General features: G+C 60.7%; 1 protein-coding gene across 2 annotated transcripts in view; it reads right to left on the reverse strand.

Annotated features, from left to right (window-relative positions):
* Positions 1 to 14,352, reverse strand: part of ITGB7 (integrin subunit beta 7) — a 19,667-nt gene extending 5,315 nt beyond the window's left edge. Inside the window, exons 1-10 of one of the 2 annotated variants that reach the window (XM_032786791.2) lie at positions 14,184 to 14,352; positions 8,990 to 9,068; positions 8,073 to 8,146; positions 4,985 to 5,203; positions 3,781 to 3,951; positions 2,884 to 3,125; positions 2,078 to 2,236; positions 858 to 953; positions 686 to 775; positions 249 to 389 (exon numbers count right to left, since the gene is read on the reverse strand). In XM_032786791.2, coding sequence (XP_032642682.1) covers positions 249 to 389; positions 686 to 775; positions 858 to 953; positions 2,078 to 2,236; positions 2,884 to 3,125; positions 3,781 to 3,883 — 831 coding nt within the window. In that variant the 5' untranslated portion in view covers positions 3,884 to 3,951; positions 4,985 to 5,203; positions 8,073 to 8,146; positions 8,990 to 9,068; positions 14,184 to 14,352. Of the gene's footprint in view, positions 1 to 248; positions 390 to 685; positions 776 to 857; positions 954 to 2,077; positions 2,237 to 2,883; positions 3,126 to 3,780; positions 3,971 to 4,984; positions 5,204 to 8,072; positions 8,147 to 8,989; positions 9,069 to 14,183 lie in introns of those variants that run through there. The other variant, XM_075061273.1, reaches the window with a different exon arrangement.
* Between the last annotated feature and the right edge of the window lie 276 nt (positions 14,353 to 14,628).

Below are 14,628 nucleotides of genomic sequence, written 5' to 3' on the forward strand. Positions count from 1 at the left end.
CGCCCATTGAGAGGCCTGTCCTCTCTCCCCACCCCACCCCACTCCCCGCAGTGGGTCAGGCTGTCCTAACACTGCCCAGGACAACCCTGGCCTCCAAGCCTGGCAGCCCAACTGAGGGATTGGTCTGGGTTGCCCTCCCCTACCCCCGGGTGTCAGGGTGGGGAGGGGAACCAGGGCATGGGGGCAGCTCAGCCGGGGATCCCCAGAGCCTGGCAGGGCTCGGTGTGGGGTGAAGGGATGGGGCTCACCAGCTGGTTGATGCGGACGCCGGAGCAGACCCCACTGTGGCCCTCGACGGAGCGGGTGGCATCCTCGCAGTGCGACTCGTAGGCCACGCTCACGCCCGGCGGGAGCTGGAAGTGCTCCAGGTTCACTGTGGACGACAGGCTCTGGGGGGAAAGGGGCACAGGGAGCCGTCCAGGAGCCACGGGGGTGCGAGGCCTTGGGCTGCAGGGACCCTCCTTGGCTACCCACCCCACCTGCCCCTGCAGCTTCCAGCCAGCCCATGCCCACCCTGGCTCCTACCACCCACCCAGCCCCTCCAAGACCCCAGCTGGCTGAGTAGTCAGCCCCTCCACCTGCCCTCCTGTTTCCCAGGCCCCACTGCTCTGACCGCTAGGCCACACCCCCATTACCCCCATTACATGCCATCATTGCCCCCCCCCCAGCTGCCCCTCCCTCTCACATTGTAGGCATCAGAGATGAGCTGCACCACGTTGCTGGAATCCTCCTTCAGCTCCCCCACCACCGACTTGGGGATCAGCCTGCTCAGCTCCTGGAGGGGGGTAGAGGCCAGGTGAGTGAATTAGCCCCCCCGCCCCCACAGCTCCACCTCCCCAGCCTGCACCCGCCCTCACCTGGTACACGGGCAGCGTGGAGCCAGTGACAGCGAAGATGGGCTGGATGTTAGAGGCTGAAAGCACCTGGGCCAAGTGCCCGACCGAGGGGTAATCCTGCAACAAGAGGCAGCGCCCACCTGTCACCATGCAGCACTGCCAGCGCAAGCAGGAGTGGAACCCAGGAGTCTGGGCTCTGACCCCTCCTTCCTCCCCGCACCAGGAACAGAACCCAGGGGCGGCCAGGCCTGAGGAATTAGCTGACACACTCAGAACCCATCGCGATTAACTCCGAGAGGCCATGGAGGCCGAGTGAGGTACCTGGAGAAGAGCCGTGGGCTTTAAACGGGAAGAGGCGCCTGGGGAATTACAGACCAGTCAGCCTAACTTCGACCCTTGGAAAGCAGCTGGCCTCAGTTACGAAACAAGTGATTTGTAAGCGGCGAGAGGATACTAGGATGCTGAGGAATAGCCAGCCCGGATCTGTCAAGAACAAATCCACCCCATTTCCTTCTTTGACAGATGGTGTGTTGACAGCTTCCCCCATCACTTGGTTTTCATACGGCTTCTCATATAATCTCACATGCACACCAGGGAGACGGCGGGCTACATGAAATTACTATAAGGTGAGTGAAAGCCCAGCCTCCAACAGTAGCTGTGGATGGTTCGCTGTCAAACAGGGAGGGCAGAGCTGCGGGGGTCTCAATATTTTCGCTAGTGCGTTGGCTAAGGGAGTGGAGAGGCGGCGTATGAGATTTGCCGATGACACCAAGCTGGGAGGGGTTGCAAGCACTTTGGAGGACAGGATGAGAATTCAAATGGGAGGTTGGGTCTGAAATCAACAAGAGGAAATGCAAAGTGCTTTGCTTAGGAAGGAAAAATCAAATGCGTGACTTCAGACAGGGTAGGGAGTCACTGCTGACAAATCATGTGGGGATTTGCAGGGATCACGAACTCAATACAAGACATCTGCCAAAAAGGCTAAGATCATTCTGGGTGAGAGGCATTCTAGTTCCCACTGCTGAAACCACTAGATGACGTTGCCTTCTCAGACCCAGGCATAGAACCCTGGCATCCAGGCAGCCGTTCCTGGGCTCTGACTGCACCCCTCTCTTTTACAGGGCATGCACATTTCCCCCCGTCCTCATCCCAACCTCCCCTAGCTGGGTGCAGGGTGCTGCAGGGACTGTCCTGATTGCTCCCCAAGGGGCCCCGAACGGCGGGTTGGGGGGGGGACTTACGTAGATGTGGCTCTTGCTGTAGAGGCCGTCCGTGTCGAGGTGGCACTGGTTGTCATTCGGGAGGTAGATGCCACCCAGCTTGCCATCCCCTGCTGTGTGGAAGACGTCATCTGACGTGAAGACCAGCAGGCGTGTCACATTCCGCCAGCCAATCTGCTCCTGGTGGGGTGGGTAATGGGGGTGCCGGTGAGCAGGTACAGGGGCCACCCACTAGTCCCTCCAGCCTGCATGCCCCCTGCATCTACCCAGATCCACGGGCACACGCAGGCACTTTTGCTTATACACCCCTTGCAGCAATGTACACATACACACCCACGTGCATGTGCACAGATGTGTGAGCACCTGCCCCCCCCACCGCTATGCACACCCTCCTATGTGCACTTGTGCTCACAGAACCCGTGCGTGCACATCCCCCATGGGCACAGTCACACCCTTTGAGCACACGTGTGCACGTGCACACAGAGCCAATCACACGTGTGCTCACACCCAGCCAGGTGCACACCGACACTAATGCACACCCTGGCATCAATGCACACATACACACGTGCACTGCACCCCTGGCAGTGAGGTGCAGGTTCCCACACATTTGCACACACACAGAGTCATGCACACCCCCTGGCAACGATGTGCATGTACATACCCGTTTGCACACTTGTGCACTCGCACAGCCGTGCATATACTGGGAGCCAACGAAAAGGCAGGGAATGCCCAACAGCCGGACACCCCCTCCCCAACACGCATCCACCACCACCATTCAGAGCCCATGGCTACTGCCCCCACCTACACCCAGCCCCCCGGCGGCTCACCTCACACACGGCCGCCTGCATGATGGCGTCGAAGCCGCCCTCGGGTGTGTCCAGGTTGCCCGAGATGCGCTGCTGGCTCACGCGGCTCTCGAACTCACTGGCGTTGTCGGTGAGTGGCAGCACGTGGCGGAAGCTGACGGGCGAGTCACACTGCTCGTACCGGTCGGGACAGGGGTTCCGCAGCTTGGCGGGCACCGTGCTGACGTAGGGTAGGACTGTCTTGTCCACGAAGGAGCCGAAGCCTGATGGGGCAGAGGCGGTGCTGGGTTCAGATGCCAGCCCCATAGTCGCCACAGTGGGACCCCACCCGTGCCGGATGGACCCCAGGCCCCCTCCCTCCCCTGAAGCTCTCATCCTCCTCCCCTTCTAGGCTGAGGTATGGAACTCAAAAGTCCAGGCTCCCAGCCCCTACCTTCTCTAACCACTAGACTCTCCTCTCAGAACCAGGAACGGGCTTCCAACCCCCTCTGCTCTAACCATTACACCAACCATCCCCCGCCCTGTACCCTCTGCCCTGCCTTCACCCACTGCTGCCCCCCCAACCCCATGGAGCTCTGACTATGGGGCCAAGTTCCCATAGCTCGTGACTCCATCTGCGCTCCATGGAGGGGAGCAAGGCGAAAGGAAGGGGGGCGGAATATCACCTCACGCGGGGTGGGGGGGCACAGTCAGAGGACAGCAGGATGACATCACCCCATGGGGGGCAAAGCATGAGGAGGGGGCTTCAACCTATGGGGGGCCGGGGCAGAGCACGAGGAATGGGGGAGGGCATTGCCCGTCGAGGGGTTGAGAGGGGGAACATGAGGAGAAAGGGGGGCATCACCCCGTGGGAGACTGGGGGATGGAGCACCAGGAGAACCGAGGGGCATCGCCCCACTGGGGGGTGCTGCCTCGTACCAATCTTCACTGACTTGGTGATGTTCCTGAGTGCAGCCAGCAGGTCATTGCCGAGCTTCTTGACATTCTCCAGGTCGTCCTTCATGGAGTAGGACAGGTCCATCAGGTAGTAAACGTCCACGGGGTAGCCCTCGGCCCGCTTGAACCGCACCGAGAAGCTGTGCTGCTCTCCTAGAGGGTGCAGGGGGGGGGAGCCAAGGACCTGGCTCAGCAGGGAATCATGCTGCAAGGCCAGGGGCTTGCGGGGAGACCCTTCATCCACCCTCCATCCATCCCCCACCCCTTCATCCACCTCCATCCAGCCATCCACCTCCCTACCAGCTCCTCCCCATCCTCCCGCCCATCCATCCATGTACCCATCCATCCCTCCATCCCCCACCCCTCATCCCCCTATCCCGCCACCTATCCACCCCCTCCCCATCCTCCCACCCACCCATCCATCCATCTCCCACCCCACCATCCATCTCCATCCAGCCATCCACCTACCTCCCACCTCCTCCCCATCCTCCCATCCCCCTACCCATCCAGCCATCCAGCCACCCCACCGCTCCATCTATCCATCTGCTCCACTCCTCCACCCATCCATCTGCCCCACCCCTCTACCTATCCATCACCCCCTTCATCCATCCATCCATCCACCACCCCTCCATCCATCCCCATACACACCCCTCTATCCACCCATCTATCCATCCCCATCTGTCCCCCTCTATCCAGCCATGTATCCTCCATTCCCATCCACCAACCCATCTACTCACCCACCTCTCTAGTCACCCACCCAGCCCCCTTCAACCCCCTACCCACTCATCCACCCACCCCCATTACATACCCCCTTCTCCCCACCCACCCCCACACATACCTTGTCCATCCATCCCCCTCCACATCCCTCTGTCTCTCCCTATCTCCCCCAGCTGCCTGTATTTTACCACACACCCTCTGTCTCTCAGAAGCACCTCATTGGCCTGGGTGCACCCAAAGCCCTTTGACCCCCACAAAAGGGGCCTAATCCATGACACTGGGGGCGGGGACAGGACGCCATGACCAGCATGTTGTGCCCGGCGGAGTCGGCAATCAGGAACCAGGCAGGGATTTGGCGTGAGGCTGGGAAGACCCAGCTCCCCACCTGGGCCCCAGGACCACGCTTCCCCCCCAGCCTGGCATGGGCCAGTTCGAACCACGAAACCTCCCCCTCCTCCAGTGGACCCACCGGTCGGAGCCACCGGGCGATCTTTGGAGCGTGCCAGCTGGAGTCACCGTTCCTGCTCAGCGCTGTCGCCAGGGCGTTGTCTCCAGGACTTGGTGCCTGGCCCACGGGGCTCAAAGCCACCCTTCCTCCAGGGCACAGCCAGCCGCCGCACGCTCCTCCCGCGTGCCGCAGCGTTGGGTTTTGGTGAGCGGTCCGGAACTCGCCCGCCTTGCGGAAGTTCTGGTGAGGGGGATTCAAGCCCCACGAGCTCCTGAGCAGCCAGGGCACCCTCCCCCAATTCGTTCCGCGTTCCGCCCCAACATGCTTGCCCCCTCGAGATCCCTTTCCCATCCCCATTTAGGCCATACAGCCACCCCAGGGGCACCTGCTGGGTAAGTCAGTCTCCCATCGCCCATTCTTGGACGCCACTGGCAGAGCAGCATGGGTGCACCTGCCTGATGCTTATTTCCCCAGCAGGGGTGTGTTCCACCATCATGGTTTCGCCATTCCAAAGCGGGATGTGAGGTGCTATCAGGATTACACCCCCACCCTCGCTGCCGGCCCATTCACCACTTCCCCCGTCCCCCTCCAGGACGTGCGAAGACGTGCTGCTGGCGTCATTATTATCTTGTCTGTTTACTCATTGGAATGGTTTCCTGTTGCACTAAGGTGATCCAAACCGCAGCGTGAGCAAGGTGGGAGGATGGGAACGTCTGGGAGATTTGGGGAGAGCTTCACCATTGAGACCCATCCCAAGCCCTTTGCAAACGGCCCCACAGAACATCAGCTGACATGAATCCCCCCATCCCTCTGATCCCCAACACACATTCCCTCGTCCTCCTGAGCTATGGGAGCGCATCCCAACTGGCCAGCACTCGGAAGTACGGTCTATTCTCGTCTCTGGTTGCACTGACCCATCTCTCCAAGCATTACACGGCTGTGCACATCTACACTGCCATGGCTGGGAGGCAAATGGGTGTAAGATTGGGGGGGGGGGACGACAACGACTGAGAGCCGTTCCTGCCACTCCACCCAGGGAGGGGCCACTAGGGTTTCATGCTGCCCTCTCTCAAGTGTGGCAAATAGGAACCTTAATCCTGCATGGGTGTGGCCCCCTGCAAGGGGAACTGGTGGGCAAGACGGGGGACAGTCCCCCATTCCCATCCTCACCAGCAGCTCCTCCACTTGGCCCAGCTGTGCCTGGGGGGGAGGGAAGGGCTTGGTCTGCTTGGCCATGGTTGTCTGTGTCAGGAGGCAGAGGGACCCACAGAGATCTGTGCTGCATGGGCACACAACTCAGGCTGCACAGACAGCCGGGAATCCCACCCCCCGCCGCCCTGCACCAGCTGGCCAGACCCCATGGCACGAGCTCTCGAGAGGGCAAAGGTTTCACTGCAGGACAGAGCAGCACCAAACCAAACAACCGCAGTAGGGGCTTGGGAGGTAGGATACCTGGGTTCTATCCCCAGCTCAGGGAGGGGAATGGGTCTGGTGGGTTAGAGCAGGAGGGGCTGGGACCCAGAACTCCAGGCTTCTATCCCTGGCTTGGGGGAGGTTCTAGTGGGTTAGCAGACAGGGGTTGAGAGGCAGGACGCCTGGGTTCTATCCCCAGCTCAGGGAGGGGAATGGGTCTGCTGGAGTGGTGGGGCTGGGAGGCAGGACTCCTGCGCTCTTTTCCCAGTTCTGCCACTGTCACTGTGTGGGCCTTGCCAAGTTGCCCCCCTGTGCCTCAGTTTCCCCACACACACACTCTCCCCCTGGGTTCCTGGCTTTGCTGTCTATGCTGCACCAGGAGCCCCTCAGCCAGAAGGGGCGAGAGACGGGGATGGTGCTGTTAAGTTACATGACCCCCACACGCTCTGAGATTCCCCCCGCCCCCCAGGGCTTCCTGCCCTGCTGGGTGGCAGGATGTGGTGAGCTGCTGTCACACACCACCTGGGACCCCCCCCCCAGCTGGGATAATGCACCAGAGAGGATTTCCGCATGGGGGGCCCTACCTATCACGCCGGGGAGGGCCCAGCTGGACACAGATTGCACAGCTCCCTGGCATTCAGGGTAATGCGCTAGCTGCGCGGGTTCTGACTGCAGGGGGCTGGAGCCCAGAGAGAGGGACGTTGGGGATTCATCTCCAGGCCCCCTGTACAACCCCAAAACCCCACAGTGCTATAGGGTGCCTGTGCCAGATAGGGCCAGGGCCGGGAGAGCAGGTGGGGCTGCTGGCTGGGACTGAGGGACACTGGCAGAGCTGGAGGTGGGGGAGAGCTGAGTCTGCGTGACTCAGCTTGTTATTTTCACAAACGGCAGGTTCGTGAGAAGCCAGAGGAAGAACAGGAAAGGTCGAGGGTGAATCAGAGGCCACGGCTGGGATGAGAAGTCACTTCTGTCTGAGAACTCAGCTGAGGGGCATCAGCAGAGCCGGGGGGAGCCCAGGGCTGGGATAGCAGGTGGGGCTGCAGGTCGGGATTGAGGGGCACTGGCAGAGGGGTGTGGGGGGAGCCCAGGGCTGGGACAGCAGATGGGGCTGCGGGTTGAGATTGAGGGGCACTGGCAGAGTTGTGGGGGAGCCCAGGGCTGAGACAGCAGGGTGCAGCGGGTCGGGATTGAGGGGCACTGGTGTAGCTAGGTGTTGGGGGATCCCAAGGCTGGGGTCCAGGGCTGAGGGGCACTGGTGGAGCTGGGAGCTGTTCTTCAGGCCCAGGGGGTGGTGGCGTCCGGCTGAGGCAGACGAGTGGGGCTGGCAGCATCCTGGGGTCCCTGTTCTGGTGTGAGTGGACCTTGGGTCAAGGGGGAATGGGCCTGGGGCTCAGAATGGGGCTGGGTAAGAGGTGGGAGGGGAGATCCTTAGGGCTGGGAGCAGAGGAGGGAAGAGGAGCCCCCCAGAGAGGAGGTGCCATGGGAGGAGAGCAGGACACTCCCCCAACCCCAGCTCAGAACATCCCAGGCTCCCCAAGGGCAGCGGGATCCCTCCTGCCGTGGCCCAGCCCCTGGCTCCAGCCAGGCTCCCCTTGGGCGGGGGTGGCCGTGGGGCTGCTCAGTGAGCTGGCTCTGCTCTCAGCTGGGGGGATCCCCTCGCTTGCGTTCCCTCCCCCCAGCACCCACGGGCACTTACCAGCGCTTTGCACCAGGCGCAGCTGGGCTGGGAGCGAATGCAGTCACGGCAGGAGGCGCGGGGGCGGCAGGAGCCTGCAGGGAACCGGGGAGACCATTGGAGTGACCCCGACCGCAAGGTATAACACAGCCCCCACAGCCGCACAACCGCCCCACGGTGGAGACCCCCTCCCCACCACTCAGCCCCCCACTGTACAGCCGCCCCCCCATCACTCCCATTCCCCAGACATGCATCGCCCTGCAGCCAGGCACCCAGGAGCCAACCCTGCCACGGCAAAAGCCTTGACTAGAAGTGAGGCCAGGTTGGATTGGGTCACGCTGGGGGTGGAGGGGAAAGCACAGCGGGGGTGGAGGGGAGGCTTGGAGGGCAGAGCTGGGCTTGGGGGCAGGCTGGGATAAAGGGCGGGGCTGGGGGGACAGGACAGGCTGGGCACAGATTGGGGGGCAGGGCTGGGCTCGGGGGCAGGCTGGGATAAAGGGCGGGGCTGGGGGGACAGGACAGGCTGGGCACAGATTGGGGGGCAGGGCTGGGTCGGGGCAAGGCTGGGATAAAGGGCCGGGTCAAGATTTCTTAATGACCTGGCGGGACATGGACAGCTGGGCACAATTCGGGGCAGGGCTTGGCAGGCCGCTGCGTTGGTGCCCCGGCCGGGCAGTGGGGGTTCCCCCCTCAGCCAGAGGGCCTTCTCTCCCCCCCCACACCAGGCCGGCACAACCACCCGACCTCACCAATGGCCCCACAATGGACACCGGCCCAGTTGCCCCTGGATGACGTGCCCCCCCAATCCAAACACCCAGACCCACCCACGGGCGGCTCCACCCGCTGCCAGGGGCCAGGAAAACCAGAGCAGAAGGCTCCCGCAGCCCCACCCCCGACCCGCCTGCCATCCCCCTGCCCCCCCCGTCTCCTCTCCTTACCTGCCTCCAGCGCCTTCTCTCCCTGCCCCACCGCCAGCAGGAGGCCCAGCCCCACCACCAGCCCGGTGCCCTTCATGGCCTGGCAGGGAGAGGGGAGATGGTTAGGGGCGGAGGCAGCTGTCCTGCCAACCCTGCCCAGTTCCCCTCAGGCCTGATGGTGTCTGCCCCCCACCCCCACCCCCACCCCTGCCCGCTGCAGGGAGAGGTGTCTCCTGCCCAGAGCCAGGCACTGAACTCTCCCCTTGTGGCTGTGGGGAAGTGAAAGTGCTGAGTGGGGGGGGGCACGGCCTGGCCACCACCCTGGCCTGGGGAGTTTCACTTCCCCCCCCGGCCACCCGAATCTGGATTCCTAGAACCGCTCCCTGCAGCCAGGCGGCTCCAGGATGGGGCCCATTCCATAGAGGGGCTCAGCTCTGGGCAGCTCCCACAGGTAACAGAGAAACCCCCTCCTCACACTGGGAATACTGGAGAACCGCCCCCCCTCCCGCCCCAGGAACAATGGAAAATCTTTCCCAACCCTGACTTGGTGCAGATGGAGGGAGGGACACAGGATGCGGTGTAGAAAACTGGCCTCCTCCCTATGCACCCACACGACACGCCCAGACATGCCCACACGCACCCAGGCCCCTCACACACACGCCCAGCAGACAGTGGGATGAATGCACACACACACATTACACACGTACGCAGGCCCCTCACACGCCCTCCCTGTACACACCCAGACATACACACACACACACTGCATGCACAGCCAGGCCCCTCACACGCCCACCCTGCACACACCCAGACAAAACACACACACACACGGTACATATGTACCCAGGCCCCTTACACACCCTCCCTCAACACACTCACGCACACACAGAGACATACACACACACACACACACTGCATGTGCAGCCAGGCCCCTCACACACACACTGACACTCTCTGGTGACCCTGCAGCAGTAGCTGTGGCGTTTGGCCAGGAAGGGAGCCGTCCCAGTGCAGACGGGACCAAGGGGCTTTCACCTCCATGGAGCTGGTTGGGGTCACCTGGGGGGCTGTGGGGACATGGGCCATCTATGCACAAATCCCGCCACTATTGCTGCAGCGAAGACACAGGCTCAAACCTATGCCCCCGCCTGCTCAGCTACACGCCGCCCTGGAGATTCCCGCACATGCCCTCTCCTCATACAATCTGTGACCACATCAGCACAGGCCCCCCCGCGCTCCCGGGGGTTTGACGCTTCCTTCCCACCTGAGGGATATGAGCAGAGGTGGCCCAGAGTCGGGCTGCAGGCACAGCCCTTCCCCCAGCCTCCCCCCCACTCCCCACCATACCAGGTGCCTGTCAGAGGCAGGAGCTGTGGTTAGCACGCAGGTTTCACCCAACTTTCCCTCCACACGAGATCACGGCAGAGCGGAAGCAGGTGGTCAAAGCACATGACTGGACCCAGAACTCCTGGGTTCTGTTCCCAACTCCGCCGCTGACTCACCGGGCACGGCCCTGCTCTGTGCCTCGGTTTACCCCCCCCCGTCCTGTGGGGATTTGGATCTAGACGTGAATGAATTCAGCCTCCCTCCCCCTTCCTGGGACACAGGGGGCGAGGAACAGGAAGGTTGCAGACGCAGAATGTGGCCGTGGCCAAGGCGGGAGTAGAACTCAGGAGTCCTGACACTCAGCCCTGCCCCTTCCTGCTCTGACCACTGGACGCCACTCCCCTTCCAGAGCTGAAAATAGAACCCAGGAGTCCTGACACCCTGTTCTACCCTCCCAGCTAGGAAATTGCATTTTATTGCAACTGCAGCTGCTAGCCACTGGATTTTACAGATTCAGTGATCCGCTAATCCGAGCACCGGTAGCCTGGGCCAGAGAACTGCCCCCAGCTCACTCCGAGAGCCGATCTCTTAAAAGAACATGCCCCAGCTAGTTTTAAAAGGCAGCTTCCTTATGGCAGCGAGGTGGAGCGAAGCCTTCAGCCCTCAGCCCTCTCTGTGGAGTCTCAGTACCAGACACACAGCTCAGCTCCCTCTCAGCCTTCTCTCCCATTCAGCCCCTCATCAAAAGACTTCTTTGCCAGCCCCCTGATCAGTGTTTTGACCTCTCTCCACCTCGTGCAGTGTGGCGCCCGGCACTGGCCGCAGGATTCCAGTAGCTGTGGGTACAGCACTGTCCGCGGAGGTGCGAGCAAGTTCCCTACGTCTGCCTGCCAGTTCCTTCAGCGCCCCGGGACTGCACCGACCCTTTTTGCCATGGCATTGTGCTGGGAACTCACACTGGAGCATTTATCTACAATGGCCCCTAAATCCTTCAGGGGGGGCACAGCTTCCCCTGATAGAGCCCCCAGCCTGGAGGCGTTCACCTGGGCGCCCGGCGCTCACCTTGCCTGGCATTCGCCTGGGTTAAAGGACGTGTGGTTCCACTGGGAGCATTTAACCAGGCCACAACAGCCGCCGTCCGGCCCGGTATTGACTCCCCTGCCAGCCTTTCGGCCCCAGCAAAGCTCTCGCGGCACCGTTTAGCTTGGCTGCAGTGACACTTCTCCTTTACAACCAGCCAGCCCCTGAGGCTGATCCTGCTGCCATGGGGACCAAACTTCCCGGTGGGGATGGAAGGGGAGTGGGGTCTAGTGGATAGAGTGAGGGGCTGGGTGTCAGGACTCCTGGGTTCCTTCTCCAGCTTGGGGAGGAGAGTGAGGTGTAGGAAGTTAGAGCTGGGAGTCAGGACTCCTGGGTTCCATCCCAGGCTCTGGGTGGAGGTGGGGTCCAATCGGTTAGAGCAGGGGAGGGAGGGGGGAAGTTGGGAGCCAGGGCTCCTGTAAGTCTACAAATCGGAAATAACAAAAACTCAGTGAGAAACAACAACCTCGATGCTCCAGCCCACAGCGTGACAGGAGGCCAGCAACACCCTGGGAAAGGGCCCCTGGCTTCAAGGGAACGAATATCCAACCCTGCTGAGAGCCCCTGGCCCAACCCACCGGGCACTGAACCAGGCACGATCAGAGCTAAAAGACAAGATGCTACAGAGGGAGCGAAAAACCCAAAGCTCACTGGTTAGAGGCTGCAACAACTCATCTGCGGCTCGGGCAGCAGGCGGGGGGTCGGATATCACACTCCCCAGTGGGGTACAACACCCAAACCTCACCCTAAGGCATGACACAAAGGCCCAGCCCTCTGCCAGACGTCCGCATGAGCATACACCAACGTGGGACATTGTCCACATTTTTCCATGAAAGAATAAAGGTTTGAATTGACTCCCCCTAGTTTTTAAGCTTCTGGGCCGATACACACGCAGGCTCGGCAGCCCAAAGGGGTGAATTCAAAGCGACTCTGCTGTTTTGGGGCGTAGGTTCTTCCCTTCGGAATCAGAGCAGCTAAAGTTGGTGGAGTGAAAGGCAGTTTGTTCCTGACCTCAGCTCAGGTCGGTTCAGGTACAGGCCTTCCCACCCAGACTAGCCTGGAAATAATAGAATCGTGTTGAATTTACACCAGACCTGCTGCAAATGAGCATCACAGCTTTCCCCTCCTGGGGCCGGAGGTCTCTGGGGTGTGAATTGGCTCGGCTGGGGCTCAGAAACCTCAAATTTAACAAAGAACGCTTTTTCTCCACTGAGTTAATTGGGTGTTGGAGTTTCATGGGGCGAAAAGACAGCTAAGGGTTCTAAACAGACTGAATACAAAGCTGTCCCACTCTCAGCATTTGCAGTCAGTGTCTGAGCCCATCTGTCCACCAGCTGCCTAGTCTTCCTTAATGTTTCCCAGGGAAGAAAAACATTGAATTTTCTAACATGAAAACGAACAGCGAGGCCAGTTCTGCCTCTCACAGCCCCTCCCAGATCTTGCACATTCAATATCAAGAAGCTAAAAGCCCTTTTGATGGGCTTCACAGCATGGCAGTGCCAGCGTGGTGTGGATCAAAGTCTTTGGATCACACAGGTTCTTGGAGGAGGTTTTGTATCCGGCTTGCATGGGGATCTGTCGGCCCTGGGACCTCCCAGCATCATGCGCCAAACCTGGTTAAGACAGGGCTCGACACAGCAGTGCACACCCATGTGCAAACCCTGCATTGCATTAGTGCAACGCCTGCATGCTGAGAGTTTTCCCTGGTGCAGCCACATGAATAGACAGAGAATGGAGCTGGCTGGAGGGCAAAGCCGAGCTCTTCTCCCTCAATGGGGAAATATCACACACACAAACACCCCCAGGGCAAACCGGAGAGGATTTAGCAGGCTCAGACTGTGCAGGAGTTGAGGCCGATTTTAGTCCAACCCTCCACAGCTCTGGCTCTAGCTGATGCAGGGCTGGCTGGTGGGATATCCCAGGCCTGTGCTAAGGAGTCAGGCTAATCCGTCTCAATGGGCCTTGGGATCTACAGCTCAACCTTCATCCTGTGGGGATTCAGCTCCCAGACCTCAGGGGTGGCCACCCCAGCTGCAGCGGGTCCCAGCCTCGCTACTTTCTGATGCGAAGTGCAACGGCCGACTCCAGTCACAGAGCACAAAGCTGGGTGGAGACCCCTGCCCCGTGGACAAGTGCTGGGAGACACACCCCTCCCTGGCCATGGGGTGTGTGTGTGTGTGTGTGTGTGTGTGATCCCAGCTGTGCTTGCAAAGCAGCACAGAAGGGGCTCTGGATACTAAGGAGATGAGTGCATTAGAAAGAAAGAAAGAAAGAAAGAAAGAAATGGGTGTATATTGGGATGGATTGATAGAGAAAGAAGGGTAGAAAGAGACAGAAAATACAAAAAGAGAACGCTAGATTCTTTCTCTGAAAGAAAGAGGCTGTGGATCAGCCATTCACCTTTCATGCTCTCACAGTATAAGAGGGGGGGAACATTCAACAAAATGTAAAAGGCAGAATGCTTGCAAATGGGAGAATTTTGTCTGTATGGGGAACATGCACCGTGACACTGTGCAGGATGGAAAGTGCCGGGGTTCAGAACCCACCTTGTTCAGGGCAGGAGCAGCCGCTACCCGAGGGGTCAGGTAGAAGTCCCACTGGGGACGTCTAGCCGCTGGGTCCAGCAGTTTCTTACATTCCCCCCTGAGCCAGGCTGTCAGATCTGGGCCACGACACAGATCAGCCTCATCCCGCCCCCACTCCGCTGCTGCCCCCAACCCAGGACAGCTGCTTGAGTCAGCACTCACAGCTCAGAGCCCCCAGTGCCCCGGCTGTTGGTTCCAGCAGTGGGATAGCAAACAAGGCCACTCACCAGCTTGAATGAAGCCCCTGGGACTGGGGGATCCCAATGTCCTGGAGACCGGCCAGGCCTGGGGAGCTGTGCAGCTGTGCTAGCCCGAGTCCTTCCTCCTTCAGAGGCAGCTGTGCACTGGCTGCTATTTGCATGAATCTTTTGTGATAGGAAACCAAAGCCGAGCAGTGAAAATGGTTTGGGGGGGGGGACCAAGAGGGAGGGTGCCATGGGGGTTGGGTGGGGAAGCACAGGGGGCTGGTGGAGAGAAGGAAAGAGAGATGTGAAGATTGAAAGGAGATACAAGGGCGTTGCCAGGGCTGGGAGCCCAGGGCTGGACTGTGGGGGGCTGTGGGGCAGGACTGAGGGGCATTGCCAGGGCTGGGAGGGGTTCCCAGGGCTGCACAGTGGGGGGCTGTGGGACAGGAGTGAGAGGGATTGGCAGGGCTGGGAGGGGAGCCCAGGG

The sequence above is a fragment of the Chelonoidis abingdonii genome, chromosome 26, assembly GCF_003597395.2.
Source record: "Chelonoidis abingdonii isolate Lonesome George chromosome 26, CheloAbing_2.0, whole genome shotgun sequence".
In the NCBI taxonomy this organism is placed as follows: Eukaryota; Metazoa; Chordata; order Testudines; family Testudinidae; genus Chelonoidis; species Chelonoidis abingdonii.